Source organism: Centropristis striata, chromosome 21, assembly GCF_030273125.1.
Source record: "Centropristis striata isolate RG_2023a ecotype Rhode Island chromosome 21, C.striata_1.0, whole genome shotgun sequence".
Lineage (NCBI taxonomy): Eukaryota > Metazoa > Chordata > Actinopteri > Perciformes > Serranidae > Centropristis > Centropristis striata.
Window position 1 is genome coordinate 28,744,807 of NC_081537.1, and position 18,602 is coordinate 28,763,408.

The window sequence follows — 18,602 nt, forward strand, 5'->3', positions numbered from 1 at the left end:
CACACAGCCAGCATGAAATAACATCGGAAATGAATGCAGGTCATTTTTGACCCATGTTGTGCATTAGAAGGTGTTTATATGTTGTGCATCAAATGGTTAAATGTATGAATGAAAACAAGGCTAATCTCAAAGCGTAACAGGTCACAGCAGCTCATTTTATACAGTAAGGTCAAGTTTCAAGAAATGCTCTCAGTGCAATGAAATGGCTACTATGGGGACTAACATCATCACATATTAATAAAACTGTGCTCACTAAATCCACAAAGTTTTAAATGTCATGGGTACGAATAAAAGTGGCTGCTGCTCTGACCATTCTGTTATGTTGTATGTCCACAATTCTCATTGTGTGCTCCATACATTTAGTTAATTAGTCATTCTGATAAAACTCTTATGATTAGGGGAGCTAAAGAGCTTGATATATAACTATAAATTTGGTTGCAGAATTCAGGATTTGAAGCCTTGAACACGATATTTTTTTTAAATGACCACAAATTTCATGAAAATGTGTAGTTGTTTAGACTGAGTGATGTTTACCTGCATTGGGATAACAGATAATGAAAGCTGTGGTGCTTTTTCCTATAGCCTCAATGAACGGCCTCATCTCTGTTGCTCCCAGGGCACAGTTCAGACCAATGCTACAACACAGAGTGTGACAAAACAAGTTAGAAACTGAAATTTAGCAACAGCCAAAATAAGCCTTGTTGACTGCAATTGGCCTATCAGCAATAAGACGACATGCACTGATGGCAGTGGCCCAAGTTTTATCTGATGTGTTATATCAGTTTTGCGGTCCAATACTCCCCTATCATTGTCCCGCCCCCCAAAACTGAAAAAATTAATTATTTTATGTGTCTAATTTATGTGCACTTGTTCCATTTCAGCTCAGTTTAAACTGTTTTTTGCTGTCTCTGCAGTTTGCATTTAAACGCTGGACAGGTGGTGCTAACTTGCTGTAAAAACATGTATGCAGGCTGAAATATTCTGTTAAAAGATGCAGTGAAAAGTAAATTTGTGGAAATTGATTAAATTTTATGGAGAAGACATTTTCTGATTTTCACTGTAATGCCTTCTGGCTGCTCTGCCTCAACACTCTGTGAATTTAACAAAAAAAAGGAGAGGGTGACCGAGTAAGAGGCCACCAGACTAGAATAAACCTGGACTAGCTTTTAGACAGCTATGAGAAATAAAAAGCAGACAGATGCCAAGCTTTACTTTTTACTGTTCGACCAGTAAATAATGTTGTGAACTTTAGTTTTAGGACTTTGGACGTAACAGGGAAAAATGTACAAAGCTTTGCACCCATGTTTGAACAAGTAAGTATTTAAATTTGATATTACCATTGGGCTTTGGAGTCAGGCCTAAATATTAAATACCCAATACTTGGGAGTTTGAAAATATACAAAATTCTACACATGCATCATAACAGCAAATGTTAATATCTGATATCTACGAAAGCATATTAGGGCCAATTATGAAAAACAGAAATAAAAATAAGGACTGGGGGAGGGGGGTAATAATTTGAGCAAAAGACACAAATTTACGAGCTTAAAAGTGGCAAATTTGCGAGAAAAAATGGAAAAGCGGAAGACATCCCACTGGTAAAAATGATGACATGTGGTGATATAGTACCTTGAAAAACAAAACACTAGCCTATTTTTTCTACTTTTTTTCTCATAAATCTGCAATTTTTTTCTTGTAGATTTGCCACTTTTATTCTCATAAATATGTGACTTTTTTCTCGAAATATAATAAAAGCTGGTATATTAAAAAATCTGGAATGCAGACTAATTATGCAACACAGAGACAGACAAAACTAGTAAGAAACTGGAGTTAAAACTCAATCTGACTAATATACAGCAACAGAGAGAGGGGGCACTATAAGTAATGCAACTCTACTATGACAACACAGTTATAGTGAGTGTAGATATTTGTGATGTGCAGTAACTCACCATAGAGGGTTAATATGGGATACACTCACAACAAAGGCTTCTCCTGTTTGACCAGACAGCGTACGTCCACTCCGGTCAACAATGGTCCCTGAGATCTAAACGATGAGTGGAACAAAACAGCAAGAAGAGCTTTTAAATGAGTCATCTAAACCCTTCAGAACACATATAACCCTGGTTTAGCCTGAAGACACTTTTCTTTTTTATCAGCAATTGGTCAGAAACTTGAGTCATAGATATTCTGGAACAACATGTTGTTTAAATGAAAACACTTCAGCCTATGCATGATCTATGGTTTCTACAACTTATCTATGAGTAGGAATTTTTATGGAGTATCACTGACGTACAAATATAGGTTTCCTTTCGTAGCTCTTTTCAAACAGCTGGTCGATGGCGAACAAGGCAGCCTGTGGAGGGAAACAAACATCAATCCCTGTACATGAAACGTCACGTTACATAATCTTGTAATAAATAGCACATCATAAATGATTAGACCTTTGTTTTCTTCAATTTCTTGTTCATGTTAATGCCTGGTACAACTAAAGGTACATTTGTTTGGACAAATATAATGATAACAACAAAAATAGCTGATAACTAGATATCTAGACATTTTCCATGGTTTTCTTGAGGATAACCAAAATCATTATCTAGAAAACCATGGAAAATGTCTAGATATCTAGTTATCAGCTATTTTTGTTGTTATCATTATGTTTGTCCAAACAAAGCCTTTAGTTGTGCCAGGCATTAAAATTAACAAGATATTAGAGAAAACAAGGGTGATACAATATTTTTTCCATGACTCTATATAATGTAAGTACATTACTAAGACAATTTGATTTTAGATTTTCTTTTTTTGTTGCAATGTAATACCAGTGATATCAATGGCCCCATCAAGGTTCTGAACTGGTTGCGTTGCACTGAGAGAAGTGAAAGTATATCCTGGCAAAATATACAGAAATTCACTAAAAAACCTATACTGACTGGGGCAGTAAGAGTTTTTCAGCTGGGGCTGTCTGAATCTCTCTGAATATTTGCTGTGATCAGCCTAAAATCTGCATTCCTTTCTGAATTCTGAGAATTCATCTCTGTGAGGGCAAGTGAGCAATTAAGTGGCCATCTAGGGTTGGTAACAACCCCCAGATGTGAGCAATTTTGCACTTCAATTGGAAATTCCAACCATTCACAGCTCTGGCAGAGGGCGGTCTACGCTTGTCACAATCAGCCTTAATGCGAGAACAGCCGCGTTCAATTCCAATCAGTATAATAACAGGGGCGTTTGCTAAAGCGGCAGCGGCAGCCGTCCTTGGGTACAACGGACGAGGCTAAGACAAGCAAGTTTACCTGTGCAAGTTCACCGCGCAAAGGGAACCAGTCCTATTCCCTCCCAGTCTTACAATATGTGCCACTCCATTCCTGTTGTTGTCTCCGGTCCACGCAGAAAACTGGCCAAAAGGTGCACAAACCTATCTAACCTTCGGCCTCTCAAACAGCCCTCACACACTGTCACTTCCTTTTCCATGGGCCTGTGGAACTGCCAATCCGCAGTAAATAAAAAGCGATTTTATTACGGCTTACACAAACCACCTTTCTCTTCAGCTCCTTGCTCTCACTGAGACCTGGATCAAACCTGAAAACACAGCCACCCCTGCTGCTCTCTCCACTAATTACACCCTCTCCCACACCCCCCGTCCTTCTGGGCGAGGAGGTGGGACTGGCCTGCTAATCTCCAATAAATGGAAATTCACTCCTCTGCTACATTCCATCAGATATGACACTTTTGAATACCATGCCATAACAGTAACTGCTCCTGTTAAAGCCTACGTTGTGGTCATTTTCCGTCCACCAGGCCAGCTGGGTGGCTTCACAGATGAGCTAGATACCCTGCTCTCTTCCATACCCGATCATGACTGTCCGTTGCTTGTCCTGGGCGACATGAACATCCACTTCGACAGTCCAGACTCTAATAACTTCATGACGTTAATTCATTCATTTGACCTCCAGCTGGTCCAAAGTCCTCCTACTCACAAAGCTGGCAAGAACCTTGACTTAATTCTCATCCGTAACTGTGCCACAGATGCACTGGTGGTAACGCCTCTCCACCTGTCAGATCACTTTTTTATCCAGTTTAATGTCACTCTACCAGAGCAACCCTCTGCTCCTGCACCAATGGTTACGTTCCGCCGTAACCTCCGGAACTTATCCCCAGCCCACTTCTCCTCTATTGTTGCCTCTGCCCTACCTCCACTCAGCACATTCTCCTCTCTGAAGGCTAATGATGCCACTGACTCACTCTGCTCTACTCTGAACTCGTGTCTGAACAGGCTATGTCCTTTATCTACAAGGCCTGCTCGACCAAACCAATCCCACCCATGGTTGACTGATACCCTCCGATCACAGCGTACCAAGCTCAGAGCTGCTGAAAGAAAATGGCTCAAATCCAAACTTGCCGACGATCTCATAAACTATCAGACACTATTGTCCTCATTCTCAGGCAGCATCACCGATGCAAAGACTGCTTTTTACAACGACAAAGTCAACAATGTCACTGACACCCGGAAACTCTTTTCCACCTTCAAATTACTACTCAACCCTCCGCCTCCTCCTCCTCCTACCTGCCTCACCGCAGACACATTTGCATCCTTCTTTACAAGCAAAGTTGCAGCAATTAGCAGCCAATTCTCTGACCCCCACCCGACTCCTAATACTGTGACATGAAGAAGTCCTACTACATGTCTTTCTGTATCTCAGCTGGGCGGCACTGAATCAGTTGCTAGCACCTCATTTTCTGGCTTTACACCCCTCTCTGAGAGTGAGGTATCCAAACTGTTGACATGTAGCCGTCCTACTACATGCTCGTTGGACCCTATACCAACAAACCTTCTTCAGTCCATTAGCCCAACCATCATGCCAGCTGTCACACATGTGATTAACGCCTCACTGTCCTCCGGCACTTTTCCCACCGCATTCAAAGCAGCTCGGGTAACACCTCTTCTCAAGAAACCCTCCCTCAACCCTGCTGAAGTCGAGAACTATCGTCCTGTCTCACTTCTTCCATTCTTATCCAAAACTATTGAACGGGCGGTCGCTAAGCAACTTTCAGAATTCCTCCTACAGAACAATCTTCTTGATCCAAATCAATCTGGTTTCAAAAGCGGTCACTCAACTGAAACTGCTCTGTTGTCTGTGACAGAAGCCTTAAAAGAAGCATGAACAGCAGCAAAATCCTCAGTTCTCATTCTGCTTGACTTGTCAGCTGCATTTGACACAGTTAACCATCGCATCCTCCTCTCTACTCTCTCTAAAATGGGCATCTCTGGCTTGGCTCTGTCCTGGTTTGATTCCTACCTCAAAGGACGCTCATTCAGTGTATCCTGGCATGGACAGTTGTCTACTTTGTCTTGCCTCACCACAGGGGTTCCCCAGGGCTCAGTGCTGGGACCCCTGCTATTCGCTATCTACACCACCTCTCTGGGTGAGGTTATCCGCTCACATGGCTTTTCCTATCACTGCTATGCAGATGACACTCAGCTCTATCTGTCATTTCCTCCTGATGACCCATCGGTCTCTGCACGGGTCTCTGACTGCCTCTCTGACATAGCCACTTGGATGAAGGCACATCGCCTCCAGCTGAACCTCTCAAAAACTGGACTGCTGGTCCTCCCTGCTAAACCCACAATACACCACAACATCAACATCAAGATCGACTCCCTGTGTCTTTCACCCACCAAGGTGGTGCGAAACTTAGGGGTGATGATTGATGACCAACTCATCTTTTCCAGTCATGTTGCCTCAGTTACCCGGTCATGCCGCTTTGCACTTTACAACATCAGAAAAATCAGACCTTACGTAACTCAACATGCCACTCAACTCCTGACACAGGCTGTTGTCATCTCAAAACTTGACTACTGTAATGCCCTCCTGACAGGCCTGCCAGCCTGCTCAGTAAAACCGCTTCAGATGATCCAGAACGCGGCGGCGCGCCTGGTCTACAACCAGCCAAAAAGGTCACATGTCACTCCGCTGCTCATTGAGCTCCACTGGCTACCTGTTGCAGCCCGCATCAAATTCAAATCTCTAATGCTGGCCTACAAAGTTGTCTCCGGTACTGCTCCTACCTACCTGAACGCCCTGATTCAGACATATGCTACCTCACGACCGTTGTGCTCTTCCAATGAACGGCGCCTGGCTCTGCCCCCCGTTGGTCCAAGGCAATCCAGACTCTTTGCACTTCTTGTTCCCTGCTGGTGGAACACACTACCAGTTCCTACCAGAGCAGGGGCGTCCCTCTCTACCTTTAAAAAAACTCCTGAAGACCCAGCTCTTCAGAGAGCATCTTCTCTCCTAGACCACATGATAATTCTACTCCTCAAAGAATTGTCACTAGCACTAATAGCTCTTATTGCACTATACCTTGATTGTTTGCTTTTACTCTTCCTGTAAGTCGCTTTGGATAAAAGCGTCTGCTAAATGACTAAATGTAAATGTGAACGCCCCAAAGGTTTTTATTCATCCTGCCATGTTTCTAATAATTGACAAACATTCTTGATTTGCTTTAACAATTCTGTTGTACTTAGCCAAAATGCAGCGACAACGTAGTCAAACCTGGATCTGCCCAAGATCCGCCCAACTCCACTGGTTAGCAGCTCAGGTAGAGGCTCGGAAAGTACCTGCCTCGGGTAAGTAGCCTCTACCAACTAGTCGACGCTGATTGGATACGGTTGAGGCGGCAATTTGCCCCATTCATGATTCACTTGCAGACTGGTGCAGACTGGAAACTGCTGAGGGGTTAACATCACCTGATCTATCTGCAGCCGGGAGAGACCGATGCAGGAGGACTGAGCCGCTTGTGAGTGCTTTGGGACGGCACCTGCTACTCATTAAGAAGAGTAGGAACGAGTCTCCAAAAGTCTCTAGTAACACCAAAATAGTAGCTAAATTTGTCCTTAGTTGTTTTTTTGAAAAAGACTCGCTAGAGGGGTCTGAATAGTCGCTAAATATAGCGAATGTCGCTAAGTTGGCAACACAGATTGCCACATTGGTCTGCTGTCACATTCAGACTCCGTTGGTAAGCCGCTACAAAAGTACCTGTATGGGAACAGAGGCCGAGGGGAACTAACGAGTGGGCGGAGCCAAAACACTCAGCTGCTTTCTAAAAAGTACTCAGTTGAAACACTATTATTTAGTTAACCTGTTTAAACCAATCAGATGAGACATACCTTGGCATTGGCAGTATCGAAGATAGTTTCAACCAGCAGGATGTCTGCTCCTCCATCTAATAAACCTCTGACCTGCTCTGAGTAGGCTTCTACAAGCCCATCAAATGCTGAGAAAGCAGATACACACAATTTCAGTGAATAGAAATACATACTGTACATTATATTGCTATGATACACATCTGTTCTATTCAAGTGTCATGCAAAGTTGATCTGCACAAAATGTCGTTGCGATATTGCACTCAGGGTTTTTTTATTTCAATCGAGAACTGCACTTTTAAATGTAACCACACCCTTGTCTTGTGTCCAAAAATGCACAGACCAATACATAAAATGTTAAGTGATCTTACTGATATTCCTGAAGTCAGGCCTCTCCACACACGGGGATACAGACAGGGTCCTATTGGTGGGACCCACTGCCCCGGCAACATAGCGTTTACAACCTGATAACACACACACAGACACACACAGATAACACACACATAAGGATATCTCTGAGAGTTTGAGATGGTATGTTTATTTACTCTGTGATATGCTGCTAAATACTCAGCTGACCAGTTTGTTTGGTGACATCGTCAGCTGCCCTCCTTGCGAGCTCCGCAGACACCTTATTGAGACGATAAGCCTGCACAGCAAAGAAAAGAAACCACACACACAACACATGGACATTTTAAAGCAAGAAACAAGCTGATGCAGTCATGTGGGTTAATGTTACGTCTTACTATGTCAGCACTTATTCGGAAAAAACGTTTTCATCTCCCGTTTAGCGCATTAAAAACCTTTATGCGCATTTTCGAAATTATCAAATTTTGTTTCTATCAAGGTTTTCTCATGAAAAAAATGTGCATAGAAATTCATTGATGGAAACACTGTGAAATGAATTTCTATATCTTGTCACAGTCACTCTCTTCAATTCAGTGAGTGACTTCTGCCCTATTTAAAGCTATTCAACAGACTCGACCTTTCCTCCGATTTACGAGTAGCTCTAATTGTTTGGGTTTGCCAGAAAATAACAGTGAGCCTCCAAGGTCGATCTTTTGCATTCGTCTCTTACCATCTGTGCAGGCAGAAAGGCACTTCTTGGTTTATGCATATTCAATGACTAATCCAAAGTAGGGGTGGGCGATATGGGCAAAAAAAAATTTTAATTTTTAATTTTCCGGTAACGATAATCTGACGACATCCTGTAAAATGTAATTTCTTTACCAAAAAAAAAAAAAATGCTAAAATTCTTCTTGCTTACCAGGACATCTAAGGATGGCATAATGTTTCAGAACAACAGTTCTTGTTCATTTTCTTTAAACATAAACATTCAAGAGACTCCCGGGTAAACAGACATTAAACGGGTAAACATTCAGGTTCTCTCTCCTGAAGTAAATTGTGCAGCATACAAGCATGAGTGGTACATTATCATTTTTTAATATTCTTAACAAAGTGACTTTAATGCAATTCTCCTTTACCTTCTACGCGCCTTTCATTTGTTTTCTTTTTGAGATATCATAAATACTCAATAATGTAAAATTACACATCATCAAAACAACATTAAAGATGTTATCTTAGACGATATATATCGCCCACTTCTAATCCAAAGGCATAAGTTGAGGACCCATTTTAAACGGAAACGGTTGACACACTCATGTCGTTTAACATTCATGTACATTCATGTATAACATGTGCAATAGGCTTTATTTTTACTGTAGAACATGTGCAAGAAGCTTTTTCTCTGTGTGACATGTGCAATAGGTTTTTCCTTCACAATGTGTCTCTGTGTACAGTCCCTTTCTTTTGTGATTTGTGTGATGCCCGTTTTTTCATTTGTTTGTCTGATGGGTGCATACCTTGGTTGGTTATTTATTTAATATTTACCTTTTTTGCACTGACGGGAGAGCTGTGCCTCAATTTCGTTGTGCTAACATATTTTTTTATACTACCGTGCAATGACAATAAAGACTCTATTCTATCCTATTCTATTCCATTCATATTTGGTAATATTTTGACAAACCTGACCCCTACTTGACACTTTACTTTGATACACTGTTGATTGTTGGTCAAGAGTCATTTTATAAAAACAACTTACAATTTAAATAATCTTAATCTTAAAGTAGCAGAAGACCACACTGCCACTTTATTAGGTACACCTTGCAGGCTACTGAAATTGCCACTGTATCACTGGGTCAGGAGTTTTGCAAGTTGACACTCAAAAAATGTATTTCTGTTCACTTGTAGTGTCTGCAGAGTGCAGGGAGGATGTTGTAATTCATGGTGGAGTTATGAGCACGCTCACAGAACAGGGTGAAGAGTGTATAGCTGCATGCAGAAATGGGGCTGGTTGTAGTTCTCAGAAGTGCTCAGTGGTTCAGTAGTTAGTATCAGTCAATCTGTGAATTTGACCTTTGGTTCTGCAACCACGAGTGCATGACATGTCCACAGTGGTGCCGCAGTGTCAGAGATCATACCATGTGTTCAAGTCCATAATCTGCCTGGGCCACAGAGGTGCTGCTGAATGTGTTGGTCTCAATGATGTCAGCACCAGCCAGCAGGTAGTCCTATATAAAAAGGAAAAATTACAAGTTAGACACTGTGGACTGTAGTCATAGAAATATGGTTGGGTTTATTTCTTTTTGTAACTATCATTTTATTAGGAAATTTCACAACAATTGACAAGTACAAATGGATTTACAGTTGTTAGCATCAAAATTGTACAGAGCCAAGGGTTTTGTATCAATAGCTTCTTGTTCTGAATGTTCATTGTTCATTCCCTTTTAATAATATGAATAAGTAAAGAAAAACATTCAGTTTAACTATTCACATCCAGAGGGGTATGGAGGCAAAAAGTAAATACATAACATGAATAAATAAATATAAATGTCTGTAGCAGTTGGGCATCATTCAGTTGTATTGACGTCACTGAGATACAAAAAAGAAAAAAGGAAATCAAATAAAAAATGGACGTTTCTTCAGCTTGTTACCTTGACAAACTCAAGTCTTAAAGGTCTGATTTTTCCCAATGTTTCACAAATATGTCTACCTTTAGGTTGAGAGAAAAAGTTACCTTTTCCATGGTATATACAGTGCATGAGTTAAATATGTGAGTGTCACAGCAAAGGGTCTGTATACTTATGACCATGTGATATTTCAGTTTTTCTTTAATAAATTTGCAAAAATTTCTACATTTCTGTTTTTTCTGTCAAGATGGGGTGCCGAGTGTACATTAATGAGAAAAAAAATGAACTTAAATGATTTTAGCAAATGGCTGCAATGAAACAAAGAGTGAAACATTTAAGGGGTCTGAATACTTTCCATACCCACTGTATATCTATTATCATATCTATCCAATTATTAATTGTAAGTTCAGTCTGCAAAATCCATCTTTTAGTTAGGGCCTTTTTTCTAGCAGCCAGTAATGCACCCATTAAATATTTGTCAATAACACTCAATTCTGGGGGGATTTAACCTAGGTACATGATTTTGAAATCAAATGGTATATGTGTGTTAAAAATATCCTGAGTTAAATATGGTTGGTTTTAAACAGGCGGCAATCTACGTGTCTGAGCATGGAGGCCAACCAGGAAGTGCCTTAAGCCTGCAATCCACCGAAAATTCCAGTAGGGGGCGCTAAGTTTTGCTGCAAAAAAATCTGCCCATTCATTTCAGTGCAAAATTTGAAAACTTCTGACTTGATTTATTACCTCAGAATTTTTTTTCAGGACAACAATATGGTCTCAATCGCTAGTAAAAAATCATCTCAAAGACAATTTCATGTCAATAGTTCTAATAATGGCCCCATTTAGAAGAAAATAGAAGATAAAGAATCGTATGGTTTGGGGCGTGGCTACAGGTCACTGACAAGACGAGCCGTCACCAGGAGAGAAGCAGAGCAATGCGTATCCACGGCAACGTGTCAATAAAGTTATATATAACGTTATATAGATACAAAAGAGGACGTTTACTGATTTGGTCTCATAACTTTGACCCTTTCACACTGTGACAGTTTATTTGAACGTTTTGTTCAGTAAAAATGTCTTGTTCAGTGTTTGGTTGGACTAACAGACACTCTAAGGAGTCGCTGCTCAGTTTTCTGAGGTAAGAAAGATACATTTTGTTTTTGTTTTTTTGCTAGCCAAAACTAACATCCCAGTTAATGCTCCAATTAATGCTAACATGAATTAGCAGCGGCTTCTCTCAGTCGGGTTGCCGGTGTAGAGAGGCTGTAGTCAGTGTCGTCAGATCCCTCGCGCTCCGCCACAGTCCAATTATGGTCTGCTTCGCGTATCGGAAACAAGATGGCGACGCAAGATGGCGACGAGTATAACGCTGAACTCGAGGCTTCCAACGGGCAGTCCACAAACCAATGGGTGACGTCACGGTGACTACGTCCATTATTTATATACAGTCTATGGTTTTAAAGGGGAAAATGCAACAAAAAAAGGAATCTAATATATATATATATATATATATATATATGTATTACAGTCATTGCTTTAAATGCAATAAAACATTTGTTGCCTTTTGGAGAAAAGCACACAATGGTTGAGTATAATAATAACGGGTGTTATATACAGTATAGTGGAATGCATAGTGTGAGTCCAGTGGGTGTGTGTTTAGCTGCTGGCCCACTGAGCAGGAGAGAAAAGAGAAAGAGATGGCAGCTCTGCAGCAGAGCCTCCACTGACTGCAAACAAATTGCTGTGTTGGCGATCAGAGCAGAGAAGAAAACTTGCATTCCATGGCGCACAGCCAGCTTGTGTGCTGCTGGCGACTGTTATTGATCGTCTCATAGTGCCTCACAAGCCAAATGTTTTGCTTTGTGCTGAGCATCTTCCGTTATGTTAAGGGACCGATAAGCAGAAGCAAAATTGTAATTTCTTAAAGGGAAAGTTCTGGATTTTGGACATTAAGTTTGATGAATTGCCTGCCAGTAGTTTGGTGGATGCAAAGCTATTAGCTTACTTTCTGAGCTCCGGTGTCTGAGTTCTGGGTGGTTCTGATCGTAGAATAGATACAGTTGCAAGTAAAAGTATGTCAACCCTTTGAAATTACTTAGTTTTCTGCATTAATTTGTAATAAAATGTGATCTGATCTGCACCTATGTCCCAAGTATAGACAAAAACACCGTGCTTAACCTAACACCATACAAACAATTATAATAATACATGTCTTTATTCAATATATCCATGAAACATTCATAATGCTGGGAGAAAAAGTAAGTGAACCCTTTGGCTATTGATTCCATTAAGAGGTAATTGGAGTCAGGAATTTGCAAACTTAATAAAATGTAATTTAACAATTTAATTAGTAGTAGTATTACTCAGTGCAGTGAGTAACATTACTATGCTTTTTTTGTGGGTAAAACCTTCTTTCGTGACCCTGCAAGCTTGCCAGAACTATCTATTATGCAATAAGAATGGGAAAGAACTTGGACACTGGAGCTCAACAAGTAATCTAATAGCTTTGCATCCACTACACCAGGGTCCCCAACCCCCTTAGGGGGCCCCAGAGATCACAGCGGGTGTGCAAAACTTTGTCTGCTTTGAGGTAATAAGATTGTCAAAAAAATTGTGTATGTTAAATAAATTTAAAAAATCATAATAGCACATGTAATGGAGTAATCCTTGCTTGTATAGTATGATCTTTCAAATGTACATCGCTTTGGATAAAGGCATCTGCTAAATGACGTTGTAGATTTTAGATTGTAGTGATCAAAAAGTCTTTATAAACCCATTTAAAAACATATATTGTGCTTCATTTGAAAAAGTGCGCTAAAGTGCCCTCTAGAGTGGTGAAAATGAGAGGAAGTGCCTAATTGGCTGCCCTTTACACGTGAAAAAAATGAATGGGTGCCCTCTAATTTATGATGATGTGCCCTCTTGTGCAAAATAATTGGATAATGTGCCTTAATCATGTGACTACATCGAGTGATACTAAAATCCCCAATGGATAACAAAGCAAAAAGTGGATAAAGAGTATGCCTGTACCCGTGGTAAAAAAGCTATAATAATATATTAATAATAATATATAATAGTACAGTATAGTAGAGGTTTTTGATCTCATTTAGCTCTCAAAATGCACAAGATTGATGCATTTTACTTAAAAATGTACACATTTTATCCCGAAGTTATGAGAAGTTTTGTTTTGAAACAAAATGTTGAACTGGGCCATGTTGGTTTTGAAAGAGCTGACTCTTCAGAATGAAACAGACTCCCCTAGATAGTTCAGTTCAATGGTTTTAATTGCCAGTACCATATCATTAATTACTTTGATCTGGATTTCCTTTTAACTTAATGCTAATCTTAATCATCATACATGATGCATCATAGCTTTTTGCGCCTTGGTGGGGCCCCATATTGTGCAGAAAGTGCCCATTTTAGTTTTTCACCCCTGCCCTTCAAACAGACTGAGTCCTCCACTGAGCGACGTCAGTCACTTTCATCAGGTCAGATAGCGGCTAGCGCATAACAATCTCTTTTCCTTTTGTCAGTGAATCAAACATCAGAGTGAGTGCAGTTGACTTATTAGTAGCTAGTAGCTAGTAGCTGAGGACAGCCTGAATACATGTCAAATTAAACCACACCAAGAGACAAAACACCAGGTAACTGTCAGGAATCAGGAATATTTAGCCAGGAAGAAGCAGTTGGCACTATGAAAAAGATCCACAGACATCCCACTAGCATTTGAAAGAGCAGGCAGTGATCTGCACAAACCACAGAGACATCACTTGAGTGCTTCCTATTAATTGCCAAGGCTAAAAAGCCGCACAATGTCACAGAGCAGCTTATCAAACCCGCCTGCCTAAACATTGTGGACAAGCTGTGTGGACCGCAAGTGGTGGATGAAGTGAAAACCGTCCCACTCTATGACCACACAGTCACATAGTATTGATAAAATAGCTGGAAATTGGCAAAAACAGTTGCACAAGAAGCTCAGAAATGTTCCCTTACTGTAAGATGTCTACTCACCATCGTGGATAATACTCTGGGGTAGGATGGCCTGCCCTGGCCACTCCAAGGGCTAGTCATTGGTATACTTTACTTTATAAGGCAATATTGGGACTGCTGCCTTCATACATTTGCACCTTAATTACTGTGAGAAATGCTGGATCTTATTCTCTTCGTTCACACGATTGGTTGTTGCTTTCTGTCCCTTCTGCTCGTACAGAGTTGGGTAAAAGGACATTTGTTTACTCTACATTTACATTTAGTCATTTAGCAGACGCTTTTATCCAAAGCGACTTACAGGAAGAATAAAAGCAAACAATGGGGGCTTCTGGGTGGCACACCTCGTAGAGCGCGTACTATAGAGGCACTGTCCTCGTAAGCGGGCGGCCCGGGTTCGAATCCGACTCGGAGCCCTTTCCCGCATGTCTTCCCCTCTGTCTCCCCCTTCACTCTGTCCTATCTATAAAGCCCAAAAATTGGCCAAAAAAAAAATATGTTAAAAGCAAACAATGAAGGTATAGTGCAAAAAGAGCTTTGATGCTGTGCATCAAAAAGTACAATTCTTTAAGGAGTAGAATTATTGTGTGGTGCTAGGAAAGAAGAGTCTCTCTGAAGAGCTGGGTCTTCAGGAGGTTTTTAAAGGTAGAGAGGGATGCCCCTGCTCTAGTTGGAACTGGTAGTGTGTTCCAACAGCAGGGAACAAGAAATGCAAAGAGTCTGGATTGCCTTGGACCAACGGGGGGCAGAGCCAGGCACCGTTCATTGGAAGAGCTCAACGGTCGTGAGGTAGTATATGTCTGAATCAGGGCGTTCAGGTAAGTAGGAGCAGTACCGGATACAACTTTGTAGGCCAGCATTAGAGATTTGAATTTGATGCTGCAACAGGTAGCCAGTGGAGCTCAATGAACAGCGGTGTGACATGTAACCTTTTTGGCTGGTTGTAGACCAGGCGCGCAGCCGCGTTCTGGATCAGGCAGGCCCGTCAGGAGGGCGTTACAGTAGTCGAGTTTTGAGATGAAAACAGCTTGTGTCAAGAGTTGAGTGGCATGTTGAGTTAGATAAGGTCTGATTTTTCTGATGTTGTAAAGTGCAAAGCGGCATGACTCTGCACCTTATGCTGGAATATGCTACAGAAAGACTGGAAACTAACTGACTTAGTTTCTTTGAGCACTTTTAAATCCAAATTCAGAGTTATTGAGGCCAATTACACAACATGCACTTGTTTCTCATAATGCGTTTAAGGTCTGTGTCTTATGTAAATATGTTACTGTATTTTGTGTTTGCTGCCTCTTGGCCAGGGCCCTCTTGAAAAAGAGGTTCTTAATCTCAATGGGATATTTCCTGCTTAAATAAAGGTTAAATAAATAAATAAATAAAAAGAAAGTAACTGCATCACTATTGGGTAAGTGGGCTGAAGTAGTGTGCATGAACAGACACTTTACATTTGTCCTAGAGGAAGTACCTTGTGTATTGTGTAAATAACATCCGGCTGTGTGAGACTAAGAAGGTCATTGTTGCCCTTCAGGGGACGAGGGTGCTCCTTAAACTCATCCCCCCTGAAATCTTCCTCTTCGAATGTGTGCTGCTGGATCATGGTTCCCATGCCACCGTCCAGGACCATAATCCTTTGCTGCAGCACTTTATGCAGCTCGGACTCTAATGGACATCTGCATCCTGGAAAGAAAATTAAGTTAATAATATACTTTTTTTTTCTCAACGTTTCAAAAGACAAACCATCTGGCAAACAAGGGCCATTTACTTGGTATTAGCAGCTTTAAGTTTAAAGTTTTCCCCCCTACGTTCATTTCACATAGTAGAAATGGCAATAATTACACATTTCTGACACTCTGTGTTATCAAAACCCAATTTAATGGTTATAATGTTATTACATGTATTTTTAAAGCATATCAGTTTAATCCTCATGTGACCGACACACAGATTGGTCACTACATAAAGGACTGAAGGTCAGGCAAGATAGAACTATTTATCTTGAAAGTAATTCTTGGGCAGTTGTAGGGCTGGGCGATATGGACCAAATGTCATATCCTGATATATTTAGACTGAATATCGATATACGATATATATCCCAATACTTTTATCGCAAAGTGAGAGCAAATGTTCAGTCAAAGTCAAAACCAAATATGACATGTCACAAGTAGTGATTGAAACTGTTTATTTAAGTGAACATAAATACTGTATAACAGGAGTACTTTTTTTTAATCAAAGGTCCATAAAGTGCACATTTAAATAAAAAAATATCTTAAATAAAATAGCCTATGAAACAAAATATATAATATTTATAATATATAATATAAAATATTTTTCTGAAAAACATATATTTATATGAGAAAAGAATAACGAACATTACAAAATAACTAAATATGACAAATCCTAGTAAGGGCAGCATTTATATATAAAAGAAAAAAATTGAACTATATCGATATATGGGATATGGTCTTATTCCTTATCACACATTTAAAATATATCGATATATATTTTATATTGCCCAGCCCTAGGCAGTAGTACAATTTGGGAGGGCACTAACATACACTCACTGGCCACTTTATTAGGTACACCGGTTAAACTGCTTGTTAATGCAATTATCTAATCAGCCAAGCACATGGCAGCAACTCAATGCATTTAGGCCTGTAGACATGGTGAAGTTCAAAGCAAGAATCAGAACGGGGAAGAAAGGTGATTTAGCTTTTGTTGGTGCCAGGAAGGCTGGTCTGAGTATTTAACAAACTGCTGATCTATGAGAATCCTAATGAAATAATATAACAGTGCACAACCCTGCAATTGCCTTTTTATTAAACTTATCGAATTATGTAATTGAATTCCCAATTGTTTATGTAAATATAAATATATGTAGGTATATACTTATGGGATAGCCCTGACTATGCAAGTGTATGTATGTACATCATTACACTTTTCTCTTCCCTTTCTTCTTTTTCCAACCCTATTTTTACTACTATTATTATTATTATTATTATTATTATTATTATCTTATTAAATTATTTACTCTATTGTTTACAATTATTATTTACTACATACCTACTCCATACAACAAGTATGGAAACCATGATATGTAAACAAATGTAAATGCCAATTTACTCCGCAATAAAGTTGTTGTTTTTTTGTTTTAAATTAGACGCCATTACCTCTGCTTACATCAAAATAATAAAGAAAATAATTTTGCAGCGAATAAACAACACAGCTTCACAAATGCAAAATCCAACTTGCCTAGTTTGCTTCTTCAAAATAAAAGTTATTCGCATTTTTCCCAATTAACATAAAAATAAAAGTTCCCTGTTGTTCGTTGTTTTTTAAAATGACAGCAAAATGCGTGAGGAAAAGCTCGAAAAAATAAAATTCACCCTGAGAGGTAAATACCTTTTACACAATATGGCAGCCATTTATGGACTATTATACCAAATATAATCCCATGAAAAATTAACAACTGTAAATTTTAGAACACTTGACATCCTCCAAGTTGTATTATTACTATTTAAATGTATTTATTTTATTTGTAAAGCTTATTATTATTGTTTTGATATTTGATTTGACTCCATCTAGGTTTTTGTTTGTATTGCTTTTATTTTTCTACTATCATTCTGTTCTTTCGTGTTGATTTGAAGCATAAATTAAAATACATCTTCTTTATTTTAGTATGTGAACGAAAGAAAAAAAAACAATAAAGAGAAGTTTGAAAAAAATGCGTGAGGGAAATTATTATTAATTAATTAATTAATTAATATTTATCTAAGTTGCAGTCCTGTTTAGTTATTTAATTAGATTTTCCAAAAAATCTTCCAAAATAAATGAATCATTTACTCCGTCCCTCTAACCACAGTCTGCAGATCTGACAGTGATTCTCACAGCTGGTTGTCAGTGTGTGCATAACTGCCATTAGGCTTTATTGGTGAAATAACATCTCTGTTACATGTTTAACTTATATTTGTTTAATATATAATTGTTCCTTCAAATTGCAAACTTGAAATAAATGTTTGATCACAGCAGCTCTACACTAGTAAACTGTTGTATCCGCTTACGTCACATGAAACTTTGCCCTAAAAACTTGTTAGATACACACACATACACGTGGTGTTTCAGTCTTCAGCAGTGAGTCAAATCAGGACACAGAGATAGCTCCGCCGGCTAGAAGCTAACTGTTAACGCTGATACAGTAACTATATCTACCTGCTTCTGAAGAGTATTGAATGACATTAGTAGGAGCCATCTTGTGAGAAGCCAGCCTTGAAAACAGCCTGACGGTCCGTCTGAAGACCAAGGAGATAATGTTGCTCAAGCTTTTACCAACCGGCTCTTTCCCAGAGCATCTGCAGCTTCTGCCTCTTCTTCTTCTTCTTTGTTTGTTTTGTTGGCGGTTGACACGCGCACCAGCTGATAGCTGCATTACCGCCACTAACTGGACTGGAGGGAGCATAGACATTTATGTCTATGGGAGGGAGATACTTAAAAATGAATACAGAAGAAGAACACACAAA

The 18,602-nt window shown here is 39.6% G+C and overlaps 1 protein-coding gene across 1 annotated transcript in view; it reads right to left on the reverse strand.

Annotated features, from left to right (window-relative positions):
- mtr (5-methyltetrahydrofolate-homocysteine methyltransferase) overlaps positions 1–18,447 on the reverse strand; it is a 63,957-nt gene extending 45,510 nt beyond the window's left edge. Inside the window, exons 1-9 of the mRNA XM_059324431.1 lie at positions 18,295–18,447; positions 15,557–15,768; positions 9,616–9,705; positions 7,715–7,784; positions 7,510–7,602; positions 7,163–7,269; positions 2,294–2,353; positions 1,950–2,044; positions 535–635 (exon numbers count right to left, since the gene is read on the reverse strand). Of these exons, the coding sequence (XP_059180414.1) occupies positions 535–635; positions 1,950–2,044; positions 2,294–2,353; positions 7,163–7,269; positions 7,510–7,602; positions 7,715–7,784; positions 9,616–9,705; positions 15,557–15,768; positions 18,295–18,334 (868 nt within the window). The 5' untranslated portion in view covers positions 18,335–18,447. The remainder of the gene's footprint in view (positions 1–534; positions 636–1,949; positions 2,045–2,293; positions 2,354–7,162; positions 7,270–7,509; positions 7,603–7,714; positions 7,785–9,615; positions 9,706–15,556; positions 15,769–18,294) is intronic.
- Positions 18,448–18,602: the final 155 nt, after the last annotated feature.